Below are 15227 nucleotides of genomic sequence, written 5' to 3' on the forward strand. Positions count from 1 at the left end.
GGTGCTGCCTTCAGGTGCTGTCCGAATTCCGAAACACAAAGTACAACCTGGCAAAGGCAGAATTCTCTGTGATGTTCACCTCCCCCTTTCAACGAGGCACGCTGTGTTTTTGAACCAACAATTTCAAACGAGTTACGACGTGTATTAGTTATAGTGACATCACATTGTAGCTTTTGATAATAACTATGTGACACATCCGTGGGTGTTTAAATCGTTCGCACTCACGTCCATTCATAATTGCTTTTCGTCCTGACGTAAGAGAACCCAACACCTGCCTGCGTGCTTACGCGCAGGCGTAAAAAAGTTCGGTGGCGCTAGCTCCGCCGCTAGTCACCTTTTACCAGCAGAGAGGGAAGTAACGTTTGGGAGATTTAAAGAACAGGAATTTGGAGACAACGTCAAAGAATTGAAGCGGCATACCGAGGGCTGCGGGAAAGCGCAACTATCTGCTGCATTTGGGAGAAGCTCAACGAGCAGGGAAATGATCATCACGAGTGCGCGGAAGTTTGTGTTTACTGATGTTGCGGTAGCTAGCTGGTTGGCCCTGTTAGCTTGTTAGCGAGGAAGGTGCGCGCTGTTTGGACTGCTAGACATCAACATTTACAACTAGCCAAACTTACCAGGCAAGTAAGAGAACTGTCACGTTGCTGCATATATCCTAACATAAAAAAAAACCTGTTTGGCAGAGGTCGCGGCGGCTTGCTGGTTTGGCTATCAAACTCTTGTAACGTTAGTGTGGGCCACGAGCTTTGACTCTTGAGGGGTCGAGTCAAACACAACCAGATACAAAAAGAGAGAAAACGCACATTGAGCCCTGATATTACATGTCTAGATCAGCTCGGCGCTATCAAACATCAGTGTCTCCCTCTTTGCCGTTACGGATGACCTGTCAGGCTCGCAACGTTGGACCTGCGACCCGTCCTCCTCACCGGACCTAGTTCACCGTCTTCGCCCGTGATGGGCCCCCTGCTCAGCTAGTACGACGCGTGGAAACGATCTGCAGCCCTCTAACCATGGGAGGATGTGTGGGGAGATACTGGGAAGGCTGGGAGGACACGCAGAGCCGAGGCTCATCCAGGAATGGTGGACGAGGAGGTGAGACTACTTACAGTCTGTGGGTTGTGTGTGTGTGTAACTCTAAAAGCTGTTAGTCTTGCAACACCATTATCTGTAGCTTCCTCTGATGCACTTTTATCCTCAGTCATGGCATTGCCAGCTCAATGTGTTAACCCCTGCTGGGATGAAGAATGGCATTTGACACCTGACAGCTTTCCCAGCTCTGCTTAATTGCATGTATATACAGAGGATGCACACCCAATACACATTTAAATGCACACAAACAGCACCAGATGTGGTCGAGACTCGCTTCTTTCATTTCACCCCTGCCTCAGAGTCGAATGCATCTCAAGTGACCACTTGTGATTGGGTTTCACCTCCTTGCTCACACTGTTTTTCTGTGAGGAGTGGACTACTGGGTACATCACTCTGGGTGGTCTTTCTCCATGGTATTCACAGGGAATTAATTTGCATTCACAATGCACCACAAATACGTTTTACATCGGCATGTTTGGAAATGTGTATTCAATTTTTTTTTTTATCCTCAAGCGGGACGATTAAATAGCTATCGTATTGTGCACAATCACATATGCAAAAAGGCCTGCGGTGATGAACGACACAACGGAAAATAAAGCAGAAGTGCACTGATGGATGTGCGTTTTGAGGTGCTGGATAGGCGGTCAGAAATCTGTTTGATGCTGGAGACACTTTCTTAGTTTTAATTGTAAATGCAGTTGTAGTTCACCTGTATACTGTCTGGATTCAGCTCACATGTTACAACCAGTGCAGAGCCATTGTCTGTGTGTCCGTGTTTGTGTGTGTGTGTCCTCTGCAGGGCAAACACCAGTCAGCTGCTAATTCTCGCTGGTTAGTGAAAGTCCCTCCCTTGTTTTGCAAGTACACTGGCTTTAGTGTAACTCCCTTGTGTTGTTTAAGTAGAGCACCTAGGCGAACTCTACTATCAGACCCACCCTTGACGCTGATTACTTCAGAATTCACCAACACTACACCTACAATCGCTTGACGGTGCCCCTATAACAAGGCCGACAATTTTCTCACCCAGCAGTTCCCACCCTCACACTTAATTCCGCGACGGTGAGCTTGTTGGGCCAACTGCCATTTTAAAAGTGGTAGTATTGTAGCCCTGTGAACACCATATTAGGCTGCTGTTTTATGGTAGAGTTGGTGTGGTTACTGGAAATGGAAACGCTTTGATTCCCAAAGTTGCCGATATGGAGATTTATTCACTTCAGGGACTCGAGTTCAGGTCCATTAGTTACTTACCTTCCCGGAAGATAACATTCTCCTGAAGATAAACACTGGACGACCGCCACGTTTTGTTCCTTCACACTTGTGTTCGATAGTGACAGATAGAATTTGGATCGCTGCGTCAGCACTTAGGAAGAGTAAATGTTATATTTACAGCCAGACTAAACCGAGTGACGCAGGCGCCGAGCAGCTGAACTGGCAGACATTCTGAATTTCTGCATACAGACGACAATGTCAATGATATTTAGCACGACCTTTTTGTAATTAATGGTGTGACACATGAAAATGCTTAATGTTTATTGGATGATTAGAGGCTTTACTGACGTGCATGTTTATGAATGTTGTAATAAACTCAATCTGGACAGGAAACAACCATTTAGGACCCTTCTGAGATGTATTTAAATGTCTGCTGAGGTCAGCTCTACCACACACTCAGCAGTTAAACAAATTCAGTTCAGCTCGTTGCATTACTGTCGCATTCAGCATAACTGGAGCAATAAAGTTCCCTTTTATAGCGACTGTTGAGGAATCTAAGTGTCTGTTATTCATTTGGATGCAGGTTCAGTCTTCTTTGTTTCCTCCAACTGTACTGACGGAAAGTTTTGCAGTCTTTCTCCAGCAGGAATTGTCTCCAGTTTACATCACATAGACGGGACATTTTTTAGGATTGAACATCTGATGTTAATTTATACAGCACAGTGCGACCTTCAAATTAAAGTGTCTTATATTTGTCGCCCGCCAAAGTTGTAGATGTACACATTAATTAAGGTTAAAGTCGTCACAGGAAAGATTCCCGGGCTTCAGCAGTGTCTCATGGTGATTTCCCACTCTGATTGGTATCAACAGACACTCCCTACGAAGACGAGGATTTGATCAAAAAATGGCAAGTCACATCATGTTCTATTGCGTCATTCACTGGCTCCTGTAATATTCCTGTTGACACACCCTCGTACAGCAGAGGTTCTCAAATCTTTTCTATTATGCCCCTCTTTAGAACCTGAAAGAAGGATCATGCCCCCACCAATCATCAATTTTTGTCATTCACTAACATTAGAAGGGGAAGCAACTAAACAAACAGACAGACAGACAGACAGACAGACATACAGACTGCCAAGTGTAAGAAACATGTTAAATATAAAAGAAGGCTCATGTTGTATATCCCCATCTTTCACGATATGCAATCATTGATTTCAGTTCTTAACAAGATTTGTTTGTATTTTCTTTGGGTGAAATACCTCTGTGATTAGGGCTGTGTATTAATCGTATCCCTACGGTTGGGTGATTTGATAGCCCTGCTAACATCTTTGCATCCTCGAGTTAAACTTCATAGCTAGGTTTTATAGGTCTAACTGTGTAGCATCTATCAGCAACTTTAGTGACTGATAAATACCGATATTAGCTCATCATAGGTTTATTGGTATCAGAGTATATTCTGGCCATTAAGTAACAAGACATTGGCAGAAATATACATAAAGTCTTAACTAATCTCTTAACTTATTTAAAGTTGATGTCGGTATTGCGTAGTTTGTCCACCAAAGAGTAAGCACTGACACACGTATTACCTCAAACAAGGATGTTTTCGCATGTGTTGGTTTGTGTTTTTGTTTGTTTGGTTGGTTGGTTTGTCATCAGGATTGCACAAAAACTACTGAACGAAATTTAAACGAAGCTTGGACGGAGGATGGGTCTCGGCCCGGAGTAGACCCCAGTTACTTTTGGTGCGAACCAGGTAAAGAGACGAATCTAGGTTTTTTTTCTCACATTCTTCAACATTGCCATATAGGGTTTGTTTCCCAACATTTTTGTTAATTTCTCAGGGAATAATGCATGCACATCATCGAAGATCAGTAGATTGGTTTTGTAGCTCCTCTTTAGAGGTCTACCAGTCCCTGGTAGGGTCAGTGATAAAAGTGTGTATTCTCTGAAATACTACTTCGTGCAGTATGTGACAGAATGAGGGTGTTTTCAAAAGTAATTTTATGGACTCTGTGTCAGTGACTATCTGCATGTGCAGAAAGCTGAACGCACTGTTGTGATGATAAGATAACCAGCTAAAAGGCAAATGTTTGACGGCATGTGGGACTGTGTGTCTACTGAGGAAATGCAGTCATACATGGATTCAGTGCGTGTCCGGTTAAAGAGCCAACTTCCCTTCTATCCACTGTTGATCTCCTCCAGTGTGTGTTCACTGATGTCTGCTTGTAAAGAGGAACACAGAAAACATTTCCCTCATGTTGGGGAATGTGAGAGGCTGTTAAATGCCTTTACAGCGCCAAAGCTACGTTATGTTACAGCTAGGTGTTCTTTTCCCAGGAGCAGCTAATCCTTTAACAGCCACCTATGGCTGTTGGGTGTGTTGTTTTGTTTGTGTCCCAACATACAGCATGGAGAAGGATCGTTTATGGCACATTTCATTAACGCTCATAAATACAGCGTGCTTCACGATAACCTCATCACATGGCAGCTGCTTTTATGAGGCCAGCTGTATGAAAACACCCTGATATTGCTTCACGTGTCTGCAATGCATTGCTTCATGTCTGTGTTTTGGTGGCCTTCAGTCAGGTTCAACAGAACCGTTTGTTGAATGATTTCCTTATGTTACTGACTGCTTTTCATACACACATTCCACCAAACCACACTTATTTCTATAAAGTGTCCCTTTTAGATTTTATTCCTACCACTTGTTTGTGCAGTGTTTTCTTATAGCATACAATTTCTGGCAAGTGGTTTTGTTCAGTATTTTTTCTTTTGTAAAGAGTTTAGCTCACTTTTAACTTCAAGGACTCGCATAAATACAGTTAAAAAGTCAGAAGCAGAGGAAGCTTCTCTGATTTGTATTGCTTGTCTCTGTTTCTTAACTCAAGTCCGCCTCTGATGACTTTTGTCAAGCTTGAAAGTCCTTAGCTGTCACGCATGTCGACTGTTCAGAAAATATCCTCTGCAGATGTCATGTTGACTCAATGTGTCGCTAAGAGATAACCAGGCAGAGTTCTGAGTCAGACCTCCTCTGTGGAAAGAGTCACTACAGCTGAAATCACAGTGCTGCAATGTAACATTATTTTTACTAAATTAAAGGTGCAACATGTAAGAATAAGCCATTTGTTAAATTATTACGTGCGACTAATAGGGGGCAGCACATCACCAGAGTAACCGCTAACTGATGCCAACTGTAGCTGCTGTTGGCTAGTTAGCTCAGTTAGCCATGTAGCTAGCTGTCCGGGCTGGGAGCTCAGAGCACCGGGAAAGTGTTGGTGTTTACACAGCAACAGTAGCACAGGAGCTTTGAACCCGGACAGGCTGGGGCTAGCTCATTAGCATGGTTACCATGCTAAACATCGCAACACAGCACATAGATGTCATAACATCAGAAGTGTTATTCCTCTACCTTCTATTGATAATTTTAGTGAACTCTTGAATGTTTTGAACCAAAATCCATACATATTGCACCTTTAACATCACAACATGATGCTGTGATAAGAAATGCATAGCAAGAACTTTATTCACATGAATTGATAAAAAGTGTATTAAAAAGATATAAATGTGCAAAGCCATGTTCTGTTAATGAAACCATGTGCACCAAACTGCAAATAATCTCAACCCTGTTAACTGATACCACTTCTGTGTATGGTAAATGCAAAGCTACAACCGGCAGATGGTTAGCCTAGCTTAGCATAAAGACTGGGAATAGGTGGGAAAAGCTAGCCTCACACTGTCCGATGGCACCTGGAAAGCTCCAAAATAAGTGTTTTATATCTTGTTTGTTTAATTCATACAAAAATCAAGTCTAAAGACAATAGTCTGGCTTATAGTGGGCTTTTGAGGCTTATATTGATATCTGCATTTGGGAAAACAAAAGCTGAAAGACCTTTATGAATCCCCTTTAGATTAGTTTCCTTTCCCCTACTTCACCTATTTGCAATCTATTTGGAAACAACTGTTGACCTCAAACCTAGTTTGACATTTCTGTACAGCACCTTATTGTTACTTATCAGCCAGCGAAACACTGCTACCGATGTATGCGACCAATTTATCTGACCAATTTATCGGTCTCACTATAGTAAAGGCATCAAAATGTAGTTTCACGGGTGGTTACTATGACTTGACCAGACCTCAGGACGTCACTGGCTTACTGGAAGCAGATTGAGTTGCCAGAAACCAGAATAGTGTTCAGAGTTCACTCGAATCACATCACATCACATCACATCTGTCTCTATGTTGCAACAGAACAGACACTGGTCCCAGTGTACTAGTGATGCGTTTATCCAAGAGATTGTGTCACAAACACAGGCTGCAGATAGCTGTTACTGAAGCTTCCCGTGAAAAGAGGATGTACAGCGGTATATTTGGCCCCCCTCCTTGTAAACAGGAAGTATCATTTTGCAAGTGAGACACTTAGTTTGCCATGGGCTACAACTGGAGCCTTTTTTGTTTTGTTTTTTAAAGCCTATAATTACTTTGTGGCAAATAAGCACTGTAAAATATATGCAGAAGTAGCTTTTAGCAGTTCTTGTTTGAACTTGTACCCAATATGGATGTGCTCACAACTTAAATGTGGTTAAATTTAGAGGTGCAATGATTAGTCATATAATCTGCAACTCCTTTTGATAATCGAATGAATGAATTTTCGAATCCATTTTCGAGAAAAAATGCCAAATATTTAATGGCTGCAGCATCTCAAATGTGAGCATTTGCTGCTTTCACTTGTCCCATATTACAGTAAACTGTGTCTTTGTTAATCCACCATTACAGAGAAAAAAACACCATAAAAACATGTAAATATCACCACCTTGAGTGTATATATAGTATGCATTTGGACAGATATAGTTTTATACCCAATGTCTCTTATACTGTATAGACACCACGTGTCCACTACTACTTTGGCAGAGTAGTAGTGAGGAAGCCCCTTCGCTTCACTTTGGGATTCACTCTGCTCCAAGTGCTCATCCTACACCACCTTATGTCCTCCAAATTACTCCTCCTTAGCCGCCCGCACTATAAATAATTAGTTTGAAAGAAATGCAACCTCTTGGATGTGCGCCGTCTCCTTTATACTCCTCTTCATTTTCCACCCCTACATTCCTCACTGCCTGGCATCTCAGCCTCTCAGGCATTTGGAAATATAAGCTCATGCTGGTTTAAATCCAAAGGTGCTTTTTGATAACATCGTCTGTGGTGGCTGGCAGCTGACAACATTTACAGTTGTTGCAGAGGACTTCATCACAGCTTATTAAAGAATCAGCCATGGTGGGAAATGTTACACCAGTGAGTTGCTTGTATGGTAATTTTAGTGTCTTGGCAGGTAGCCATTGTTGATGTTTACCTGCTTGACGGTGGTTAGAAAAGTTGGTTTTCTGTCCTGATGCATGCTTACTATTTGCGTTTGGCCTCTGTCCTGGTGTAGGTGTGCTTTGTATTAATATTGAATGGTGGGAAACACAGGTATGGTTACAAGTCAAGACGGATATAGGCCACAGATGCTTCATGCATATTGCAAACTCTGAATAATCTCCTAATTTTAGAATCGGATGGCGTAGTGCGGTGGGGTTGGATGGGATGATCCATCTCCAGTGACGGCTAGCGTTTCTCTCCGCTAGCACCTCAGCATATGAGTTTAAGGAGATGATAACACAGGATATGAATTATATGGGACATGGTATGATTCATTAATCAATCTGCCAATTCTTTGCATTCTGTGGTGCACATTTACACGACTGCAAATTTCATTTTAATCTCCCGTGGTACTGAAAGTACATTCAAAACCTTTGTCGATAGATTCCACTTCTTTCTTCTCCAATAACTCTTGTTATGAGTGAAACTTCTGACTTCTAGTTCATAAATTATTAGCAGCGGATTTGCATAAGATTAATATTGGCAACAATAAATGCATATAAAAATGAGTTCGGATTAGTAACATGCATCACACACAGACTCGTAAATATACATTATTAGACCTTCTGCCCTCCGTTTGTCAGTTTGTGTCACTATCTCTCAATTGCTGTGTCATTTTTGTATGTAGACCACTGTTTCCACACATTAAACCTTATCTTGTGTGCTCCCCTGCTTCCTGTTCTCCCTTCATTCCCTATCATTTAGGTCAGCGTGTTCACGGCAAGTTTCTTCTTTCTTGGGCTCCATTTGTGTCCCTGTTGATCACTGCACGGACCAGAAAGGTTCTACTACTTGTGGCAATACAGATAACTAACCTTAACCCTAACCCTGAAGGCTGTTTGTCCTCAAGGGTTTCAAAGCTTTAGTAGCTGTAACACACTTGTTGTGGACTGTATCAAACCGAAAGAAATCGCAGACCTTTTCACTACCTGCACTGATCTTTCCTTGCTTTCCCCTTCCATCACAGGACGTAACGAGCCTCTGAAGAAAGACCGGCCCAAGTGGAAGAGCGACTATCCGATGACAGAGGGCCAGCTACGGAGCAAGCGGGACGAGTTCTGGGACACGGCGCCGGCCTTCGAGGGCCGCAAGGAGATCTGGGACGCCCTGAAAGCTGCGGCTGTGGCCCTGGAGTGTAACGACCATGAGCTGGCGCAGGCTATAGTGGATGGAGCCAGTATCACACTGCCACATGGTGAGGACAGAGGATGTATAGGTCACAAAAAAACATGAACAGAATAACCCTGGGTAACATGATTTGTTCTATGCGTAGATTTAAATTGCAGCTTGTCCTGTTTTCTTCTTCGCCCCTCTGCAGGTACTCTCGCAGAGTGTTACGATGAACTCGGGAACCGCTACCAGCTGCCCGTCTACTGCCTGGCTCCACCTGTCAACCTTATCTCAGAGCGCAGTGACGAGGACCCCAGCGACAGCCCCGAGCCCCCTGTAGCACCCAAAAAGGAATTCCAGCTCAAGGTACCGTGACACTGTTTGTTTCACTAATTTTATTGAAAGTTAAGTGTGTAACTTGTGTAAGTATTTGTACTGTAACTGTAGTAAGTCAGCCACAAACAATGCACTTTTTTGCACTGTTTAAAGGTACAATATATAAGAATTTAGTTGAAAACATTAAAAAATGAACTAAAATTATCAACAGAATATGAAGAAATAGCAGTTTTGACATCAGGACGTGTATGTATTGTGTTTTAGATGGTATCTACAGAAGTTAGCATGCTAACCAGCTTGCTCCAGCCCAGTCTATGTGGATCAGTTCAGCACTTGAAGCTGAAATATCTCAACAGCTATTGGATGAATTGCCTTGAATTGTTTGACATACATGGTTCCCAGCAGATGAATAATAATGACTTTGTTGATCCCAGAGCTAGAATTATGCTAGGTCACTCAATACATTCCTAACATGTTGCGTACCTGGAGGATGTTGTCATTACACGGACACTGCCATATTTTGTTGCTCAGTGAAACTGGATAACAAACAAGCTGTCAGAAGGATATACAGTATGTATTGTTAAATAGTTTTAATTCCTTACCTTTTCCTGTAGAGCTATTATTAGATGAAAAGTGTAGTTGGGACAAAACCTATGACCAGAAACCTGCAAAACTAATGACACTGCAATCAGCCTCAGCAACACGCAGGGATGCTGACATGCTAAGCTAAGATGGTGAACAAGGTAAACGTCGATCAACATTAGCGTGTTAGAATTGACACTGTGAGCTTGTTAGCATGCTGAGCAATCTCGCAGAGAAATAAGAACCAGTTTTTAATCTCCTGCTTATGTCTAGTAGAAGTTATTTGATATGGCATTTTTGCGGCTTGTCATTTTGGGTAAAGAGATTCACAAATTGTGAGGTTCTTTATATGGTTATGAATTTATGTGAACATGAGACAGAAAGGGCACAAACACTGATTTATAACCTTGATATTGTTGTTGCTCGTCCAGAGAATAGTAACTTTATCACATAATTATAGGTAATGTAGATGTAAACCATAGTAATATTACATTGCTGTATTATAAGTAGTTTGTTCTTGTGTGGTCAACACAAAATTTTGACATCCATGTCAGTCTCCACCATCTCACGACCAGCCAGTATTACACGTTACTGTCTTGGTTTGGAATGACACATTTTACCCTTGCTGTTTTCGCCACTGTTAATTTCCCCACTTCCTGTTCCCTGTAGGTACGGCTCTCCACGGGCAAGGACCTGCGCCTCAGCGCCAGCATGGCCGACACCATAGGGCAACTGAAGAAGCAGCTGCAGGCCCAGGAAGACATCGACGCCATCCACCAGCGCTGGTTCTTCTCCGGGAAGCTGCTCACGGACAAGACACGGCTGCAAGACACTAAGATCCAGAAGGACTTTGTCATCCAGGTCATCGTCAACCCGCAGGCCCTCCAATCCCCCAAGCTGTCTCCTACCACCACTGCCTCCTCACCTGCATCTGAATAACTGAGGACACAGAGGATGGATGGAGTGGTGGTGCAGTGGGTAGAGAGGACGGTGGCAGACTCTAAAGGACCAGAGGTGCCTCATTATTGCTGGATAACTGGTTAGCTTTTTGAAAACAGCTGCTGTTACTGAAATAAAATCAAACTGTGGAGATACAAAACTAGTTTGAAGCAAAAACATGAGGGAGAAACTCAAAAGTGCTGCTTTTGTTTATCTACCATGTGTCATTGTATTTTGGGCGTCTGCTGGGTTGCTCTCTGAGTGAATCCAGTCGCCACACTAGCTCCTGAGAACCTCCTCCCCCGTGTCTCTTCGAACCATTTTGAATCAAACTTACGATGCTGGTGTGCAGCCTTTAAACCACATACAGTATGTGCACACCCAGGTGCACATGCAGACTCTGCCTCTGCCTTTGTATCTGCACTAATGCTAACTAAAGTGCCAATGGAGGAAATGCAGAGGGGTTTGTGTTGGTTCTAAAGCACATTTCTACTATGACGCCCATGGACCTTTTCTCCTCCACAGAAACAGGAGGGGCCGGCAGAGAGTGAGATACTGAACATTTTCTTCTTCTTCTTTTTTTCCTTCTTTCTTTTATCAAGGAAATAATGTAAACTGAGCTTTTTTGCACATTTGAAGATTATTACTATACTTTTGTGGTAGTTTGTGTGCCTTCTCAAAGACGAAACAAAAAAAGGGTTAATGTTCTGAAAGATGCTAGTTTTACCACGAGGCTAAGACATCTGTATTTTTTTAGATTCAGGAACTCTTAGATCAATCTGAGCTATAACTGCTGCCTTTTTTAATGATTTCATGAATCTTGCAGACAAAACATTTACTGTGTGGGTGCTGGCGGGGCTGTGTGTGTGTGTCTGTGTGTGTGTGTCCGTGTGTGTATGCAATATACATTTCAGTTTAACGTAGCTCACAGAGACAAGACTGTTTACCTGGTGTGCAAGACATAGCTTTGCAGTCAATCATATCATAATATCTAGGAAAAGAGGAATTCCCATGTAAAAAGGACGGTCCTAAAAACTGCATTATTAACCACTTTTAATGACCCTCAGACCACTAGGGAACAGCCCTGATATATTCAGTTCAGTTGCTTAGGGCTAGTTTTCCTTCTCTTGCCACCTGATGAATGTAAATCCAGTATTCACTTGCCTTTTATTCTTGATGTGTTCCGATGACTTTAGAGAAAAATATCTGTCACGTATTTTTCACTCGATGTTTGACTTTTGTCACCAGCATACAGACGGCACGGTGAAACGGCTGTCTGTGCGTTTTCTATGTGGGATTGGTGAGCAATTAGCAGTCTATATGGAGCGGTGATACAAAACAATGAGCGGACGGCTGTGAAAAGCTGTAGATTTAGGTGTTGATTCACAGTACTAGCTTGCTTAAAGGGGCACTCCACCGATTTAGACGTGAAGGTCAGTGTGCCTGTTGTGGTAAGTGTGAAGCTAATTATTATCTGCCTTCTGGTGATCTGGAGGAGCTTTATTGGGTCGGAGAAAATAACCCTGATGATGTCAGCGATGTTATCTCAGTTCTGGCTTCGAGACCACAAATTTACATCAAAAAGCTTCATTAAAAACTGGAGGTGCGGCGTTTAAAAGAAATGGGCATTAGCAGTCAGCGAGGCTCTGACCTAAATCCATGTCCAGCTGCATTATGGGAAATGTAGGAGCCAGTTTTTTTTGTACATTGTCCCCATACAAGGGACTTAAAGTTGAGGCATCTCGGATTCTGCTCCCTTAATTTTCACCAGTAATTTCTTAATATGTCTCACAATATGAGTTTAGGGAAGTGAATCACTTATTCATTGTAGCTCCCCTTTAATTAGATGTTATTCTGTTGAAATAAACATTCAGATTTGATCAGAAATTGTTAAAAAATAGACACCATGTTGGACGAGTGTTATTCATCAACTGTTTTTTCTTCCTTTTGTTTCATCTGGAGGGCAAAGGGAGTGCCACTACTCTCCATACATTCTGTGACTGTCCACTGTTGGCCTGCTCGAGCAGAAACATTACATTATTATTTTTAGATAGCTGCTAGTTGAATTCTTCACTTTGACACTGAGCCGTACCAGCCTTTTGCCTGTAAATAGAAGTACAGCTGCAGCGACTCTGACTGATCGTTGTCTTATGACAGCGATGTTTGTTCTGAATGGAAGAGAGTCTCCAGCTTTGTCAACAACCGCAGCGGCCGCCGGAAGATAGAAACATGACGGCCACGAACATAATTGCCTTGAATTTACGCTGGCAGCTCACGGCTCAAGTTCCCATTTGGCCTGACAATCTAAGTGGCATAAACACTGCGGGCTACATTCACACTGCAGCTCAAATTTCAAAGTGTAGTTATTCCCCCACAATCACATGTGACGAAGCAGAGTTTTGATTACTGTGAACATCAAAAAAATTCTCCAGCTGCATTTGGTTTCATGCTCCCATGAGTTATGCGGGCATGCAAGAAATTATTTTTCTAAAGCCTGAAATCACAATAAAGTTTTGCATTTTCAATCTGAGACATGTATTATATGTTTAACTACATGGCAGTTCTTCAGAGCAGTATGTTCGCACTGAAGGGAACATGACAGACATAGTTGCTGTTTAAGGTCTCTTCTCAGCTTAGTCCATATATATGGAGGCAAGGAAAGGCCATAATGATTTATATATTTATCAGTAACTAAATACCTTGTTGTGAATACCACTGCGAATACCAATTTATAGCACTAGGATGTTTTTTTTTCACATTTCTAGTGAGCCATTGTAATTCACACATACAGATTCAAGTAACCAAGATACGATTTCTGACTCAAATTTTTAGATCTGCAAGATGACAGACTCACTAAATTTAAGATACCGCAGGACTTTGTTTCTTGCTAGCTAGAATGCTAGTCATGCTAGCGGTGTGGCTCCAGGAATGGCTCTGTGGGGCAGTCCACCACTTTAGCCCAGACTGAAATATCTATATTTAGTATTTGATGGAGTTGGGTCCAACATCCAATATCCAATACATTAGTTTATGACCAAATACATGCTAAGCTAATAATATCCCGTCGGCCCCAGCTGTTCTTTGTGTCTAGTGCTAATTAGCTTCTGTTAGCATGCTCATGTGCAAAATTAGGATGGTGAACTTTATACTTGCAAAACATATTAACATTGTTATTTTGAACATGTTAGCATGCTGACGGTAGCATATAGCTCAAAGCATGTCTGTGCCTATGTAAAGCCTCACAGAGTTGCTAGCATAGCTATAGACTTGTTGAATATGAATCTTTTTCTATCAATTTGTGAAACTTTTACAAAATAAACAACAACAAAAAACAAAATCTTGAATCTTGAGGGAAATTCAGACGACCTGCTTTCTACTGTGGACCAAAAAAATGATAATATTCCAGCGCACACCAGGATACGACTGATACTATTTTCTTGGCGATTACATTAAAAACAACAAGGAGTAAGTTTTTTGGACATGTCTTCTATCCCTTGGTGAGAAGCAAAGATATAAAAGTCCCTTTGCTCTGCTTCTTTGCGTCCCCGTCTCTTTCAGGTCATGTCGGTATCAGATTTGGGTTACATCCCGGAATAGATATTCAGGCAGTTTAGGGTTTAGAATCAAGACCTGCTTTATGAATGTAGCCTGTATTTCGTGGGTGTCACAAGAGTTCAGTATTTTCTGTTTTTCTCCAGCGTACTAGTCTACAGCTCGATGTGCATTGTTTTCATTCACCGCTCCTGTCACACAATCCTCAAGCAGTGTGATCATAGAGGGAATAAAACTGAACCATCAGTGTGAAGCCTAACTGAGCCACAGCTCACCACATCAAGAAAGTGTTTTATTTGAAATCATAATGTTTGTGTCTTTTTATCCAGTTTCAACTGATCACAATCACACTTTTCTTTGGTTTATTTCTGAACCTTTTTTTTGCTTTTTCTTTTACAAATGGTTCATCTGGGGATTTTTGTTAATCATTGTATGCAAACTTGAATCAGCATTTTTCTCTGTATGTGCAATACAATAGACATAGACCTCATATCATGTTTGTTCTGACTCTACAGATTTCATAGAGCACCAGCTATGAGTATTGTTAAAGAAATGTCAAAGTACAGGTACAAGCCTGCTATACTCTGATGCCTCTGTCAACTGTTTCAAATGTTCATGTTTGTCACTTTGAAAATGTATTCTCAGCTGTCGTCTTGACCCTTCAGATGGGCTCTCACCTTTTCACAGAGTAAATATCTCAACATTAAAAATGCCTACACAACTTTTCCCTCCCTGTGTCCGTTTAGCATTCTGCTGTGCACGTCTCAGCTGTGAAGGTTGAGGTGTCATTGGGCCTCGGGGTGGGGAAAAAGCTCTGTTGACAACTTCATCGATAGCGTCTCCTGTTACGGTGTGCTTGCTGAAGTGAGCTGTGGGTGTTTGTCTTCATGTTTCTGACTATCGGTCCCCGTGCTTGTCGAGACTTTTAACTCGTTACTGACAGCCATTAGCCATCGTGTCATGTCAAACCAAGGTACAACATTACTACAACATAA

At 42.1% G+C, this 15227-nt stretch overlaps 1 protein-coding gene across 1 annotated transcript; it reads left to right on the forward strand.

Moving 5' to 3' along the window:
* The first annotated feature begins 293 nt into the window (after window positions 1–293).
* ubtd1b (ubiquitin domain containing 1b) lies at window positions 294–14953 on the forward strand. Its single transcript, XM_084342824.1, has 5 exons — window positions 294–623; window positions 894–1095; window positions 8681–8908; window positions 9032–9189; window positions 10411–14953. Exons 2-5 carry the CDS (start codon window positions 1014–1016, stop codon window positions 10678–10680), a joined length of 738 nt encoding a protein of 245 aa, XP_084198950.1. The 5' UTR covers window positions 294–623; window positions 894–1013; the 3' UTR covers window positions 10681–14953.
* Window positions 14954–15227: the final 274 nt, after the last annotated feature.

The sequence above is a fragment of the Pagrus pagrus genome (genome assembly GCF_965226575.1).
Source record: "Pagrus pagrus genome assembly, chromosome: 21".
NCBI lineage: Eukaryota > Metazoa > Chordata > Actinopteri > Spariformes > Sparidae > Pagrus > Pagrus pagrus.

Excerpts from the sequence above, each read along its gene's own strand:
- ubtd1b (XM_084342824.1), top strand. The coding sequence starts at position 1,014 with ATGGGAGGATGTGTGGGGAGATACTGGGAAGGCTGGGAGGACACGCAG. Across the intron at positions 1,096-8,680 it reads CAGGAATGGTGGACGAGGAG|GACGTAACGAGCCTCTGAAG; the intron begins GTGAGACTACTT and ends CTTCCATCACAG. Across the intron at positions 8,909-9,031 it reads CAGTATCACACTGCCACATG|GTACTCTCGCAGAGTGTTAC; the intron begins GTGAGGACAGAG and ends GCCCCTCTGCAG.